Source organism: Pelodiscus sinensis, chromosome 1 (genome assembly GCF_052426305.1).
Source record: "Pelodiscus sinensis isolate ZL-2025 chromosome 1, ASM5242630v1, whole genome shotgun sequence".
Lineage (NCBI taxonomy): Eukaryota > Metazoa > Chordata > Testudines > Trionychidae > Pelodiscus > Pelodiscus sinensis.
Genome location: NC_143052.1, coordinates 67,613,732 through 67,631,050, shown reverse-complemented (window position 1 = coordinate 67,631,050; position 17,319 = coordinate 67,613,732). Strand labels below are relative to the sequence as shown.

The window sequence follows — 17,319 nt, the reverse complement described above, 5'->3', positions numbered from 1 at the left end:
CAAATTCCTTGATCCTCCTTCCCAGTGCTACATGTGACCCACTCAAGGTCATTCTTCACCATATCATTAGTTCCTATATGGAGAAGCAGGAAGGGGTAGCGATCCAAAGGTTTAATCACTTTCCGAAGACTCTCGGTCACATCCTGAATACGAGCTCCTGGTAAGTAGCACACTTCTTGAGACTGCAGGTCTGGACGGCAGATGGATGACACAGTCCCTCTTAGGAGGGAGTCCCCAACCACCCGTCTTCTTTTGGGGGTGCTGGTTGTGGAACCCCCATCCATACGACTATGCATCCCATGCCTTCCGGTAGATGGTATTCCCTTCTGATTTCTTCCCTGAGAGGTCCTTGCCAAAGCATTTTCCACTGCAGTGCCTATGGAGAGAGCCTGAAAAGTGGTTACTTACCTCTACAGGAATGGGGGATACCTGAGTTGGCCGCCTTCTCCTTCTAGAGGTTACATGCTGCCAGTTTTCTTCCTTGTCCTCTACTGCTCTGACTGGCTCTTCAGCCTGCTGTGCCTGCAGGATTAAACGCTGCCTTCTATCGAGAATTCATCCTCTCTGATGGAACGTAGGGTTAATACTTGGGCCTCCAGTTCTCTAATTTATTCTTCCAAAATAGAGACCAACTTTGTGCAGATGAAATCCCTTCTTTCGTCTGGGAGGAAGATAAACATGGCACATGCTGTGCAGGTAACAACAGCTGACCTATCACCATCCATACCTGCCTTCTTCTCTGAGAGATTCCTCAGTTGTTATTAAATGCCTCCTTGAAGGGAAGGAGTGTAGTGAAAAGATGTTAAGGAATGGTGAGTGTATCTTATCCCTTTCCCAACTCCCTCTCCAAACTCCCTGTTAACAGCCCCTTGTTGCTCTTCTCTGGACCTTCTCCAATTTCTCCACATCTTTCTTGAAATGAGGTGCCCAGAACTGGACACAATACTCCAAATTGAGGCCTAATCAGCACAGAGCAGAGCGGAAGAATGACTTCTCATGTCTTGCTCACAACACACCTGTTAATGCATCCCAGAATCATGTTTGCTTTTTTTGCAGCAGCGATACACTGTTGGCTCATATTTAGCTTGTGGTCCACTATAACCCCTAGATCCCTTTCTACCATACTCCTTCCTAGACAGTCACTTCCCATTTTGTATGTGTGAGACTGATTGTTCCTTCCTAAGTGGAGTACTTTGCATTTGTCCTTGTAGCAGGATGATGATTGGTAGGCGGCGGGCTCACCATCATAGCCCCCCCTTTACCTGCTGTCCTGCTGGCTTAACGTTTCCTAACCCCATGCAGCCAAAAATGCCTGGCCCCAGTAGTCCAAGCCTAAGTCAACTATCAGTCAGTCGTGTTGTGCGGGGCAAGGGCGTAGCTCCACAACGCCAGGCCTGGCACTTCAAAATCAAAACTTCAGAATTGTACTAGAATTCTGCAAAGTTAATTTGGGAATATTCAAACATAGCTGGAAAAGTGCATGTCCACCATCCGTAACTTTTGCCATAGACACAGACAATATCATGAACCAGGAGCCATGGGCAACATTCCAAATAAAAACCACAGAGCTAGGTAGTAGTTTTGCATATTCCTCCATTTATTAATTTCCTTCTAACATAGCTCCCTTGTGTTCAAGTGTGAAACATATACATGCTATCTTAAGGGCCCCTTATTCTTCACAAAGGTCTTTTTGGTTCTGGGAGTCTCATGCTTGATAGAGGAAAAATGAGCATCTGCTGTGCCTGAAGCCATCTTTAAAATTCTACTGTCGCAACATTTAAAATTCTGTCTTCTTCCTTCCTACTAGGTGAACAAACAGGAGAAGCAGTATTCCTTCATTGCATTCATTTCCACAACACAGCTATCTGTACTTGCCTCCCCAGTCACACCACAAGACCTTTCTCTACTGCCAGGAGCGGCCCGAGGCTGGCTGCAGCAGCTGGCGCCCTAGGCGGGGTGGTGCAATTGGCACTCCTGCCTGCACGGCCATCAATGGCCATGACGTCATCATCGGGCGCCCGGCCCAGCGGCGCCCTAGGCAGCTGCCTAGCTCGCCTAGGCTCACGGGCCACCCCCGTCTACTGCCAATATAACTTTACTAGAAGATTTACCCAGCATTGCTCGGGTACCTCAGGACAGGAGGCTGAAGGGGAGTGCAGAAGTCATGGCTAGGGGTAGAAGTTCAGGAGTCAGGGGTACAAGTTCAGGGGTTGGGAGGTGTGAGGGTGGCTCAGGGGAGGTGGTAGGGGCAGCTGATGGCTGTCCTGGCACAACCAAAACCTGACTTTGCTTTAAGTTATGATAAAAGGAAACGGCATATCAAATTTGGTGGTCTTAGACCTTACTGTTTAGGAGGAGTTCTTGAACAAACAGACTCAAAGACAGACAGAAGGACGGACACATACAGAAACTCTCTCATATAGCAGATATGGTATGTGGTGTACAAGTATGTTACCAAGCCACTTCTCTGAACTTCATATATTCCTGTTAAAATAACTATCATACACTCCGATTTCCTTCCTGTGGAAAACATTACAATGCAACAATGTGTGTGTTGACAAATGGCTTAATCCAAAATCCTTTTATGTCAATGGAGGTTCTTCCATTCAGTGGATTTTGGATTAGGTCCTAGGAAAAGATAACATTTTTCCATGATATAACGGCTATACAAAAACTAAACATGAACCTTACCTTTAAGAAAAATAGAAACATCTTCCAGTTGAGGTACATTATCCTCTCTATATCCACAATACTTGGTCAGCAAAGGGAAGTTTTTTAAATATTCACGGCAAGCGTGAGTGGGATAGAGTTTGGTGAGTTCCCTGAATACTGTACCCCACGTTTTAATTTCTTCAGCTGTATACTCCACCCTGGGAATGGGTTGACCACTAAAAAAGAGGAGAAATATTCTTAACACACAACACAGTTGCTAGACTGATTTTAGACAGTAAAATCTTCTGAGCGGGAACATCACTTCCATGTGTCTTTTGTTTATTTCTACATCAGTAAATAACTGTGTGCACATTAGTGGTCCTATATAAATAATAAAAACTTGAAATCAAACCTTCTCTTCAGACATACACAAATATTATTGGGAAGCTCCCTGAAATTGTTTTTGTTCTATATTTATAATGCATATATTGTGATATCAGAAAGGACTCCTTGCACCTCAAACTGTGTATTTCTGAATGTGAGGCCACATAGTAATGCAATCAGATGTGAAAGAATATCACAAGACCCTTTTTTTTTCTCTTTCAATCAATTTCTGATCGATGACAGAATTTTATCCATCACCTCCGGGCTCATTTATCTAGTAGTCCCTTGTGAGGGACTTAAATTCTAAACAATTAAATCTACCAAATCTCCTTTGTCCACTCTTTTGTGGATGTGGCCAAAGAACTCTAATAGATCAAAGAGGCACAATTCTCCTTAAAGAAGCTGTGTCAATTTGTCTCTATCATGTGGGTCACACCTTCAGAATTAGCCAGCTGGCATCCAGTTCAATTTAAGAGGGAGGGCACCATTCAAGTGTGTGTAAGGCACCTTCATGCCCTACCCATCTTCAGATTGCCAGTCTGATCCTGAAGAGCACAACAGGGGCTGTAAGTACCGTCTGCTGCAATGAGTCCATTCTATCTAGCCATGTCCCTTTTTAACCAGCCACACTGTGCTGGGGAAGTGAGGGAGAGGTTGGCACAGATCCTGCAACATTACTCAACAATTCCCTGCAAAAAGGGAAGCATCAGTTGGCTTCATATCTGCTTTGTGATTCAACAAAGCCAAGAATTTGGGAGGTTTGTAACTTGAGTGTTTTAATTTACTTATTGTCCCAACTAATTCATTAGGCCCTGAATTAAGGTTAATTCACCTTTAAATTCCCTATCAGAAGGTGCATCCTGTCTACAGGAGTCTGTTTTTTCCTTCCTCCCTCTTTCCATCTCATCATGACACTAATTTCCTCAGCAGGAGGATCAGTGAAACTAGTTCTGAATTGAGCCTGCTCTACCACATCTATAGGTCACACACACAAATAATTCCATCTCACTGTGATCTTCCATTTCAGCCTCTCTAGCCCCAGGCTCTGAGCCCCACAAGCTGCCTGTGTAACCATCACAGGGCAGATTTGAACGTAGGACCTCAGTATAGGAGCCTCTACTTCTTGACCGATAAAGCCAGCTGGCTCTCAGCTTAGGCTGTAGAGCTCCCTTGCTCTCAGCTCTTGCTTTAGGTGGTCTAAGTGCCACTACATGGGACAGTGAACCACACTAGGTGAATGTTACACCTGCACCAGAACAAAAGTGGTGGTACATTATGAATCTGCAATCTGCACAATGAATAGGGTAGCCTCAAACCTGAATTATGAGTTGTTGAACTTTTACTTCTGTTACTTTTACTGGAGGCTTTACTCCAATTGATTACTAAGAATTACCAAGATTTTTTCCATGTTTAAGTTCAAAACTAGTTCCTGGCTAGCATCTTAAATACATACCTAGAATCTTGACTGTACTCAATTGTACTTTGGAAGCTAACCTATATCACTTCCTGTGCCATCACGGCCATACTGCTATTTGTAAGCAGACTAGCTTGGACAGAGATAGTGTATGTATGTCTGTCGGAGCTGGGAATTACATTTCAAGCTTCTGCACAGACTTATCCTACCCAGACAGCTAGGTCAGACCAACCTATAGTATTTGGTAGGTCCATATCTATGTAAAAAATGTAAATAGGTAACAGTGAAAGAGAATGTAAGCAAGAGAGAAAATGTATTCTGTAACTAATCACAAGATAAAAATTTCCTCTCTCCTTCCCCACTGTATACTTATTAGTTTTATATAAAAACATTAAAACAGCCTGTAAAAAAGTTATGAAGGGTTTTTTCCCTGCCATGTTGTTTTTTCTACCAATTTCTTTACTTAAATAATCAAAGCAGATATAACCAAGAAAAATGAAAAATCTAAAAAGGGATGCATAAAATTGAAAAGAACATGAAATTAGTATGTTTCTTCCCCTATGTGCTAGGACTGAGAACTATTACAAATAAAATTAGAATGTGATTGGAATTAGTTTGTCTTGGAAGCTTGTGTGACAAGAAAATTACAACACAGCAGGTATTTGTAGGTAGTGCAGAAAAATTACTAACTCCTGGGGATGGTAATGAATTCAAAATATAGGCCTGATTTGGCAAGACAAAATTAAAAGTATGTAAGTGTTATATTTGTATGTGAAGGAACAGATACCATTAACTCCAGAGAAATTCACTAAATCAATCACAGTAGTGCTAGCAAGACTAATAAGGGTACCCTGCAATCTTCAGAATAAGAAAAAGCAGAGAGAAAAACAGCATATGACAAGAGAAGAAAATTCTGATAGCAACACTGAGAGCTTGGCTAACTTTAGCTTTTCTTTTACCAGGCCAGATCCTGACGAGAGGATTACATACCTTGTGCAGTAACTGAGGTTCTTTGAGATGGTTGTCCTGGTGAGTGTTCTACATTAGGGCTGTGACTACATTGGCACCCTTTTCCGGAAAAGGGATGCTAATGAGACAAGTCGGAATTGCAAATGCTGTGGGGGATTTAAATATCCCCCGTGGCATTTGCATGAACATGGCTGCCGCTTTTTTCCGGCTCGGGGCTTTGCCGGAGAAAAGCGCCAGTATAGACGGGATCTTTCGGAAAATAAAGCCTTTTCTTAAAATCGGGAATAAGGGATCTTCCGGAAAAGGCTTTATTTCCATTTTTAAAACCCCGCTGGTTCGAACCCCGTGTAGCGCGGCTACACGGGGCTCGAACTAGGTAGTTCGGACTAGGCTTCCTATTCCGAACTACCGGTACACCTAGTTCGAGCCCCGTGTAGCCGCGCTGCACGGGGTTCGAACCAGCGGGGTTTTAAAAATGGCGGCTCCCCGCTTATGCAAATGAAGCCCGGGAAATTCAAATCCCGGGCTTCATTTGCAAGTGCGGTATGCCTACATTACCCCGCTAGTTCGAACTAGAGGGGTAGTGTAGACATACCCATACTGAGGTCCCACATCAGGGAAGGTTGTTTTAATAGCGGGGAAGTGTTTAGCCCTTTTGTGAAACACTTGGTAGTTGGATGTGTAAAAGTGGTGTATATTTTGATTTTATGGTGCCACATGGAGATAGCAAAGTTATTTCGGAATAATGGCCGTTATTCCAAAATAACTATGCAAGTGTCTACACAGCAATTCTGTTATTTTGAAATAATTTCAAAATAGCAGACAACTTATTGCAACTTCTGTAAACCTCATTCTACAAAGAATAACACCTATTCTTTGTTACAGTTTTCAAGTTACAGTGGGGGAGATCTAGATTGGATATTAGGAAAAACTATTTCACTAGGAGGGTGGTGAAGCACTGGAATAGGTTCCCTAGGGAGGTGGTGGAATCTCCATCCCTTGAGGCTTTTAAGTCTCGGCTTGACAAAGCCCAGGCTAGGTTGATTAAGTTGGGATTGGTCCTGCTTTGGGCAGGGGGCTGGACTTGATGACCTTGATGGTTCTGGTGGAAGTGTCTGCTGAGCCAGTCCGCAGTGCTATTCTGTATTCCCAGAAGATATGTTGCAAAGATGTCTTTTTGGGTGGCTATGCACCATTGCCATAGACGTATGGTTTTCATGCATAATGGGTAGGATCATGCTCCGCCCTGTTGGTTTATACAGTACATGCACCCCATGATGTTTGTGAGGATCTTGACAGTTTTGTGGCGTATTAATGGTAGAAAATGTTTGCATGCTTGTCTTACAGCTCAGAGCTCTAGAACACTGATATGTAAAGTGGATTCTGCTATCATCTATCGTCTCTGAATTGGGTTGTGTGAGATGTAGGCTCCCCACCCCTTGAGGGATGCGTCTGTGATTACTGTGGCTGAGAGGGTTTGTTGTTGGCAGGGGATTCCTGTGCACACATCCATTGGTTGCAGCCACCATTGAAGGAAACTCTGGAGGGCATGTTTAGTAGTTTGTGCAGTAAGTGTTTGTGGTATTTGTATGAGCTTTATAACCATCCCTGTAGGCACTGCATGTGCAGTCTTGAATGTTTAACTACAAATGTGGTGGCTGTGATGTGCCCTAATAATTGGAGACATTGTCTGACTTTTAGTTGGGGACTTCATGTGACTGTTGAAATTAGGTCCATTAAGGTGTGAAAACATGGTTGAGGGACCTTTACCTTCACTTCGATACAGTATAGTTGGGCTCCAATAAAGTCCAGCTGTTGAGTTGGAACAAGAAGGGACTTTTGGTAGTTTATCTGGAAGCCTATGGTGGTCAGTAGATGCACAGTGAGTCTGGTGGTTGTTGCCTCTTGGAGGGACAATGCCATTATTAGGCAATCATCAAAGTATGGGAATATTTTATGCCCAAGTTGTTCGGTGGGCAGCTGTGACCACAAAGACTTTTGTGATGACTCTAGGTACTGTGGTTAGTCCAAATGGTAGAATTCAATACTGGCAGTTTTGAGTGGTAAGCATGAAACAGAGGAATCTCCTGTGTGCCAGGTGTATAACAATATGAAAATAAGCATCCTGAAGGTCCAGGGATGACAGCAAAACTCCTTTTTTTAGAAGTGGAATTATTGTTGCCAGTGGTACCATTTTGAAATGTGGATGGCAATTTAGTCAATAGACGTAAATCCAGGATAAACCGCCAACCCCCACTTTGCTTTGGTGTGAGAAAATAGTGGGAGTAGAATCCCATTCCCCTTTGTTGAAGTGGTACCTCCTCAACACAGCTTCTAGGTGTAATAGGTGAGTGACTTCCTCTTGTGACAGAGTCTTGTGGGAAGGGTCCTTGAAGGTTGGTGGGTAGATGTGGTAGAGGTAAATGGGATGGCATAACCTTTGAGGATTATTTCTAGGACCCATCCGTCAGAGGTAACATTGCACCAGATGGGGTAATATGGTAACAGGCAGTGACTGAATAGATGGTAGGTTTCGCAACCTTGAATTGGTGGGAGAGTTGTTGAAGCCGTGACCAAAACATAAAAAAGGTTGCCACTGTTGGGATGAAAATGATGAGGCTTGCTGAGGTTACTTTGGGGAACACTGACATGTGGTGTCACTTCCACCTCTTCTTCCTCATCTGATGAGAATGGCAGTGCTGAACTCGCCAGTGTCGAGACCAGATTAGGTTGAGGGTGGACTGGTGTACCATGCGTACTGAACAATGGTGTCCCAGGTACCAAGGTTAGTGCTAACTCAGTGTATATCATAAGCAGTGTTGGGGTGCACATAGTTATCTGCACCAGTGGTGCTGAAGGTGCTTCCATTTGTGTGCCGGCAGTTGTTGACACTGCCTTGCAGGAAGCAGGTGCCAACTTCTTCAGTGTCAATGGTAGCCGGATAGCTGCTTCTTAGCTCACACACCAGTGATAGGGTCTTGCAGTTCCTTTGCCTTTGTCCCTCAGGATATCGGCATACCTGATGCTCCCAGTGCTTCTAGGTCCATGGTAAATGGTGCCGTCAGTACCAAGGCTGAATTTTTTGCCTGGAGAATGCTGCTTCTTTAAGTGTTCACTCTGAGGTAACGTTGGGAACCTATGTTTTGTAAGCTGTTTGGATTTTCCAGGTGGCAAACGGGGTCCTTTGTCCAAGACCGCTGCTGAAGACATCTCTCATGGAAGAGACCTAGTCTCGAGGTCTGAGGACGGCCTGGGGGATTTCTAAATTAGGAGGAGATTCAGTCATAGGTCTCTAGTTTTAAGGAGGGGTTTTCACACTTCTGTTGGCTAAAAATGATGAACTGCAGCCAATAAGAGCTGAAAGGCTCTGCCCTATTGATGCTTAGAGAAACAAACCATCTAGTGGCCCGCCAGTGGCTTATCTGAGTGGGCCCATGACCCAACTTTGAAAACCCCAGTGTTAAGGGATCTAGCTGACAATTTCTTGCAGTATGAACACTTTTGTGGGATGTGTGCCTCACCAAGACATTGGATACACTGTGAGTGTCCGTTTGATATTGGGACAGTGTTTAAAGTGCAGTGTTTGAATCCCAAGGAACCTAGCATGTTGTTAGGAGCTTGGCTCCAATACAGTCACCCAGAGAGTGCTAGGGCTCAAAAACAGGAACACTCGTCAAACAAATCCTAATTCACTCTTGTCTCATTTGAAGTCAATGAGACTAAAGAATGTGCAATAATTACATGGAAAATAACATTAAGAAAATAACTAATGGATTTGTGACTTAGTATGTGGAAATAAGGGAGCAAGGCATCCTACACCAAGTATACCATGGCTCGCAGTTTGTGAATCATTACAGAAGATCTTAGTTAGTGATTTAAATATTAATCAGACCATGGTCACTTGATCCTAGGAGCTGAAAAGCATTTTATTTGTGGATGAGTTTTTCATGTTGGTGGGGAACAAGGTATGAAGTATTTCATTCATTCACCTGTCCGGACAGCAACAAAGTATTTGCAGATAACTGTAACAAAATAATATACCTGATACAGAAAAGGCAAGACCCAAATATATTCGGCCCTCTATGAAATTTCCTGAAAAGACTGCTTAAGAATGGACTCAGTATTGTCTCATTAGCTTCCAATATCAGAGAATGGGGAGAGGAAACACCACCAAAATATAAGGAGAAAACAAGAGAAAAGTGAAAAGAAATATATTAAAATGTAACTGATCTGGAACAAAACAGAATGAGGCATAAATATAAAAGTGTGGGCTAAATCCTGACTCCTATTGATTCCTACTGAAGCAAGACTGAGCCTTTTCATGAGAACATTTCTTTGTGAGAATGGAAGCAGAATCTGGCCCTAGCAAATTTTTGTTTAAAAAAAAACATAACAAGGATTCCACTGGTTATCAACCACAGGAGGATGATAAAAGGCCCCCAATTCTGTTCTCATGTGCCCTAGTTGCATATTGGTATAATTCTATTGATTTTCATCAGGCTTAAACTATTGTATTCTTTGCCCCAGCAGCTTGACTTTTAACCTGTGAAAACTTTGTACTTTGACGGTTGTATGCACCTGCTAAGTCAGATCTATCATTTTCTGCATTTTATAAAGGTATAAAATAGATCTTACAAGACAAGCTTTGAATGTGGCCGTCTCCCATACTGCAAGCAAACAAATGCATTACCTGTAGAGCTGTCACTTGACTAATATCAAATTAGCATCAGTTTATAGCTGAAGCATCCAATCTCAGAGTAGTAAATAAATCCTCTTGCCAGTGCAGGATTTAAGATATTTCTAATGCCCCAGTCTATGTTCTAACTATAGCTGAAATTAAGAACCAGGCCTTTTTCCTCACAAACATTTTGTGATTCTGTCTCTTGTTCCTCAGGAATGTTCTTTCATCTGTGTATATGGGAACAAGGTAACATTTCTAACAGCTTGTTTTAATCCTAGGTAGTGACACAGGCACCCCAGTGAATGTGTATCATGTTCCTCTGCAGACACAGAAATCTATGGGCAATGCTCAGCATGTTTAGGCTTGCTTGCTCCTCTGTCACTTACAGGTTAATGTAAGCTTTGGAATGGCTTGTTTTCCTTCTTTGTACCATACAATTTAATGTTTTCCCTTACTTCTGTGGATTATATTATTCGCTTTGCCATTTCACAGTTCTGATAAGAAACTCAGAGATGTGGTACCAACCTCCAGTGGGATTCCTCTTGCCTCTTCGATAATTCTCACATACATCTATTCTTTTCTAGAAGTTCTTTTCCCAATCAGCAGCCTCAAACCTCATTCTCTCTTTTTAAATTAATTTGTAACTGTCTATTTCCCCATTTTTGCTGTATATTCTGGCCTTATATGTTGGCACTCTCTCCTTCTCTTTGGCGCTGGCACATAGCTATCACCCCTCACCCAATACATATGCCTCTCTGTTTTCCTTTACCTTCCTTTGAGGGCTCATTTTCCAAATACAGCAAACTGGCTGGCACTTATTAATAAGTTAGAGATGTAGTGTAAATCTTTTCTTCCTCTTCTCTCCATTTGCCCAAAGACTGTGTGCGTCATCTCTGCAGCCTCCCCACTACCAGATAACAGTGATCTCCTTTCATACAAGTCCTAGGCAGTGTTTTGGGAACTAAGTATCAGTATTCTACTCCCAGTTCTGCAGATATGAGTGTGATTTATTTTGTAACTGTGATGGTTGTCTGTAGCATAGACAGTCTCTCCAGATGAACAGTAGGGCTGCGTCTAGATTGGCATGATTTTCCGGAAATGCTTTTAACGGAAAAGTTTTCCGTTAAAAGCATTTTCGAAACAGAGCATCTAGATTGGCATGGACGCTTTTCCGCAAAAGCACTTTTTGCGGAAAAGCGTCTGTGCCACTCTAGACACGTTTTCCGCAAAAAAGCCCCGATCGCCATTTTCACAATTGGGGCTTTTTTGCGGAAAACAAATCTGAGCTGTCTACACTGGCCCTTTTGTGCAAAAGCTTTGCACAAAAGGGACTTTTGCCTGAACAGGAGCAGAATAGTATTTCCACAAGAAGCACTGATTTCTTACAGTAGGAAGTCAGTGCTTTTGCGGAAATTCAAGTGGCCAGTGTAGACAGCTGGCAAGTTTTTCCAGAAAAGCGGCTGATTTTCCGAAAAAACTGGCCTGTCTAGACACAGCCTAGGAGTTGAACTCTTGTGAATCTCAAGTGAAAGGGATAAAGTTTGTCTAATTAGACAAGTGCATGGTGCATACAGCTGGTTGAACTTTGTGATGTCTCTTCCACAGGACATTCTGAATCAGAACAAACACCCAAAGTTTCAAAAATCCCTTGGGAGAGAAAATTCTAAAAATACTTCATTCCAGAAAAATCAAAACTTTTTCATTTGATTTTGCTAAACAAAACAAACAAACAAACAAACAAAAAAAGAGCAACCAGATGTCCTGATTTGGAAACTCTTTGTATTGCCACCAGCTCCTCACAGATTAGCCCAGGGCATCACATGGGTTTGCATAGGAGCAGTTGAGCCACCACAGCTTCCAGCATTGCCACGCCTCATGCTTCATGGCTGGGAATGTGAAAGCCTTGAGACCCCTGTATTGAGCCTGCCTGCCTTGGTGCCCTAAAGGCTTCTAGAGCAGCAGTGTCCAACTTTTCTATGCCCAACATAATTTTTTAAATTTCAAGACAACCCAGCATCTATGCTGGCCCTTCTGAGGCCCCGCCCCTACCCTACCCCACCTACTCCATTTTCCCTCTCCTTGTCACTTGCCCTTCCCTACCCTCACTCACTTCACTGGGCTGTAAAGGGGGTGCAGGCTTGGGGACAGGTCTTTTGGGAGCAGGAAGGGGTGACAGGTGCAAGCTCTGGGAGGGAATTTGGGAACAGGAGGTGAATCCAGGCTAGGTCAGTGCTGGAGTACAAGAGGGGTGCTGGCTCTGGGAAGGGGTTCCAGGTTGGGGCAGAGTGTTGGGGTGCAAGAGGGAATAGAGGAGGGGCTTTGGTAGGGGGATCCGGTCTAGGACCTAGGTGCAAGAGGGGGGGTGAGGTGTAGGCTCTGGCCAGGAGCAGGTGTTTATCACAAGTGGCTCCCGGCAGGCAGTATAGCAAGGCTCAGACAGGTTGCCTGCTGGCCATGACTCCGTATTGCTCCCAGAAATTGATGGCTACGAACTTGTCACTGTGCAGCCATTGGGGGGAGGAAACATCTTGTCTTCGCACACTGCCGCCATCACTGTCCTCACAGCTCCCCTTGGCCCAGAGCCAGCCAATGGGGCTGCAGGCACAGGCAGTTTGCAGACACGCTGTCCCCCTTTATCCAAAACAAAAGGAAAAACTATGTAGCACTTTAAAGACTAACAAGATGGTTTAATAGGTGATGAGAGCACAGAGATGAGCTTGAAGCTGGCAGGCAGCCTGTCTTGAGCCCTGCTGTGCTGTTGGACTTCAGTGGCCCAGAGATCGCGATTGACTGGCTGAGACTCCAGGATTGACCTATTGATCCTAATTGACAGGTTGGTGACTCCTGTTCTAGAGTCTGCAGCTCTAAGGCAGCTCCACCATGCTGACTGCTTCAGAGTCAATGACACTAGGACTTCCAGGCTAAAGTTGGAACCTCCTGCTGGGGCCTCAAGGCTTCCAGACTTCTTGACATGCAGTCTACATCTGGCTGGGGCAGAAATTTATAAAAATCTAAATGTTTCCACACTTCATTTTGGACAGTTCAGCATCTTCTGATGAAAAACCACTTCCCAGCCAGCTCTAATAGTGTAAACCCTTTGTAAGCTACTGCCCTCTAGTGACTGTTCCACAGGGAGGAAAAGGGGTTCCACGTGTAGTGAGGAAATTCTTTTTTGGCTGAAGTGGTAGAGACCTGTGTTTTGGAGTTAAGAGACCTGGATTCTAGGCCACCTATAGGAGATGTCTGTGTCCCTTGTATGTGGATTCATTTCATCATAGGATATTAAAAACATTTGTAAAATAGCTCCTTACATTAAACTAGCCAAGAACATAATGATGACAATGCAGCACTTTGTGTCTAAATGCCTCACTTGCTAATAATTATACTGAAAAATTATATGATTTCATGCTTTAGGTTTGTCATCTATAGAATACGTTAAACTGGTCAAAGTTCAATAGCTCATTTGTCTGTTGCAAAACTTCATGCTAACAGAATTAAGTAGAGTGTGAATTTTTTCTAACTTAGCAACACGATAAAGAATTATACCAGTACTTACTATTTATAACTCATGGCAACATCCACAAAATACTTTCTTCTCTGTCGATATACATTGTCCTTAAATCCCTTAAGAAGGAAGAAGAGACTAAATTATAACAAAGAGAAAGAAAATCAGCTGAAAGAATTTTTAAAGAAATCATAACAGTATCTATTTAGTGCTTAATTATATTGGTTTCTGATTAGCAGCTTCTATTTTACTGTGGGGAAAAAAGCCTAATGTTCCAAAAAGGAACATTTCCAGGAGAAGTGCTCTGTACGAATGCCATCACACAGCCAAAAATATTAAACATGGGGAAACTACCTATGACTCAACTTCAGGCCACCCAAACACCTCCATGACTTTCTCAAGCAGGCATGAAGCTAAGTCCTTAACTCATGTGTCACACTTCTTTAATGGCTTGAAAACTGAATTCATGAAGGGCTTCTTTTGAAGATGCTACTGTGATAGGCACCATCTTAACTATCACACTGGGGACCGAACAAAACACCTCTGGAGAGAAAGCAGGAGCCAGAGCCATAGACAGAAGGGCCCACTTGGATGGCCCCAACTTCATGTTGGGTGGGCAAGAATAGAGGGCAGAGGGATTAGGACAGGAGAGACGGGGGTAACACCCAACCCTGCTCCCTGGCCAGAGAGCTGGAGCAGAGCGGGGCAAGCTGCAGTACCAAGATGGAGGGGAGCAAGTGGAGAGGACAAGTCCCAGCCCTGCTGCCTGGCTGGAAAGCTGGGTCAAAACGGGGTTAGCCCCAGCACCCTGGTCCTTCACTAGGGCTAGTTTGCCAGGTGGGCTCGAGAGGGATGGGCCTGGGTAAAAAGTGGGCAACTACATCTTGAGCTCAATCCCTATTACTGTAGCTGTAACTGACTTATTTTCTTTGAGGATCAGGTCCAGAGGGTGGTGTGTGTAACATACACACCTGTGCTTCTATACTACTTTAGGTTATTCAAAACCACATGCAACATCTCTTCTTTATACACAAACACACTCAGACTAGGTCTAGACTGCAAGGTTTTGTCGGAAAAAGTTACGCAAAATGCACTCCACATTTTGCGTAGATTTTCCTAATTCTTTTGTCAGAAGAGGCTTTTCCAACATTTGGCCTGTCTAGACTGGACCAAATGTCAGGAAACAACCCTCTTACGGAAGCCCCCTTCTTCCTCGTGGAAGGAGGAATACAGGAGCTTCCAAAAGAGAACGTTTGCACTTCCGCAAAAAATAGCAGAAGTACAAATGTGTTCCTTGGATGTGGCGGGTTTTTTTTAGGATACCTCTGGTATCCCGAAAAACCCCCATCGTGTAGACATAGCCTCAGACACATTTCAGTTTTCAGGCTATGTAACAAAAGTTCACTTTAAGGGAAAGATTGGAATGGATTTAAATTTAATTTCAAACAGGCACAGTAGCCCAGAAAGTATATTTGCACTTGCTCCACTCAACTAGGCAGTAGTGTAACCAGAAAAAATACCACTTTCCCATCACTGTGCATGGACAAAACCCACAAAAATGATAGACAAACAGCTGTTGTTCAACATAGCCTCAATCCATAGATTCCCAAACCAAAGAGACTATTGTGATCTTCTAGTCTGACCTCCTGTACCACAAAGACCAGAGAACTTCCCTCAGAACAATTTCTACAGAGAGCTTTTAGAAAAACCTTCAATTTCAACTTTAAAACTATCAGTGCTAGAGAATCCCACATGACCCTTGGTAAAATGTTCCAATGGGTAATTATCCTCACTAAAAAAAACTGTGCCTTATTTCAAGTCTGAACTTGTCTAGCTTCCACTTCCAGCCACTGGATCTTGTTCTACCTTTCCCTGCTAAGCTGAAGTGCCCAATACTGAACAATTGTTCTCCACGTAGCTAGTTATTGATGATACTCAGGTAACCCCAATCTCCTTTTTGTTAAGCTAAACAGATTGAGCTCTTTGAGTCTATCACTAAAGGGCATGCTTTTTAGTCCTTTAAATCATTCTCGTGGCTCTTCTCTGAACTCTCTCCAATTTATCAATGTCCTTCTTGAACTGTAGGAACCAGAACTGGACACAGTATTCCAGCAGTGGTTGCACCAGTTCTAAATACAGAGGTAAAATAACCTGTCTATTCCTACTCAAGAGCGCCCTGTTTATGCATCCCACAATCACATTAGCTCTTTGGCCCCAGCATCACACTCGGAGCTTCTGTTCAATTGATTAGCTATCATGATTCCCCCAAACTTTTTTTCAGAGTCCCTGCTTCCCAGGATAGAGGCCCCTCTATTGTAAGTATGGCCTATATTCTTTATTCCTACTGCATATATTTACATGTTAAAATGCAAATTGCTTGCTTGCCTAAATTTCCCAAAAAATTGGGTTTATAACTATCATGGGGCTTGCAGCTGCAGCTAGAGTACTCAAAGTGGCAGGAAGCAGCCACTATAATGTACATGCATATATGTGTGTGTATGTGTGTGCATGCCTGTACTTGTACTGCTGGGAGATGTAGGAGAGAACGCAAAAGGGACTGTGAACACATTCAAGCCTCCTATTCTGAAGCACAGACCAAGGCAGCAGGCCTTGCAACATCATTCAAATGTTTGGCAGACTCATTTTGTTTTGTTCCACTGGCATTACTCATCTAGTGTACATCTACCAAGAGAAAGTTATTTCATGAGCCCTACTTCTTCACAGGTCACGGTTTCCAAAAAACTTTTTATTCCTTTTTCCTCCCCTATATTTTTGTTGATTGCTTTATATTGTTTAAGTGAATTTCTAATGAAGAATAACAGTGACAATGATGAATTATAATGTATGGCACTTAATGGAAAAGGTTTCTTACATGCATAAAGTTGTTAATCCTGACTGGAGTTACCTAGGCTATTTCCTTTGTGAAGCAAGTGCTGAGTTAATCAGCTGCACACTTTGGATCAATAAGTGGAACTAGAAGTACACCTTTTTCCTCTTTTAAACAAAGAAAATGGTTCTGGAGGCCCAGACAGAACGGGACAGACAGCAGAATATCTAGTTTGTTGTGGCTCAAGAGTTTGTCCCCTGTAGCAAAATCCTCCACTCCTGTGTGGTCCTGGGACCAGGGTCTAAGTGCTGTGTTAGCAGAAAGAAATGGGATTAGATCTGAGTCTGAGTTCAAGCCCTGGTCTTACACTGCAGTATAGACATACTCACGATGGTGTTGGACTGCCACTGTATCTGGGTAGTCCTCCTGGCCCCTTATAGCTTTTATACTCTGCCACAGAATAGTCAGAGCAGGGACCAGAAATAGTCTAGACTCTATAGGTGTCCAATAGTTAGGGTTTTTGTCCTATTTCTAAGTACTAGCACTCTATGTAGGATCACAAATGTGATGTAAATTATATCTATCCCATTTCTCTAAATTGTAACACATACTCTGCTTTTATGTCATGCACATGTATTTTTCATTGTCTATAAAAATCAATGTGATCTGCAGAAACCTGCTTTAAGTATTCGGTGAAGGCACCGCTTTAAAATGTAAAACAACATTAAATGACCCATCACAATCATCAATGTGAGGCTGGAAGGAGCCCTACTGAGGCTGAAATGCTTCTATTTGAAGCAAAGTTACTGTTAAGTGGCTGAAGGTAATCTGCAGATTTGGGAGTTCCCAAAGATACAGACTCTCATCCTTGTCCATGAAAAAGAAGT

General features: G+C 43.1%; 1 protein-coding gene across 1 annotated transcript in view; it reads right to left on the bottom strand.

Annotated features, from left to right (window-relative positions):
• The window catches only part of TPH2 (tryptophan hydroxylase 2), a 90,877-nt gene that overhangs the window by 61,147 nt on the left and 12,411 nt on the right, over positions 1–17,319 (bottom strand). The window contains exons 5-6 of the mRNA XM_075919425.2: positions 13,657–13,724; positions 2,692–2,888 (exon numbers count right to left, since the gene is read on the bottom strand). Of these exons, the coding sequence (XP_075775540.1) occupies positions 2,692–2,888; positions 13,657–13,724 (265 nt within the window). The remainder of the gene's footprint in view (positions 1–2,691; positions 2,889–13,656; positions 13,725–17,319) is intronic.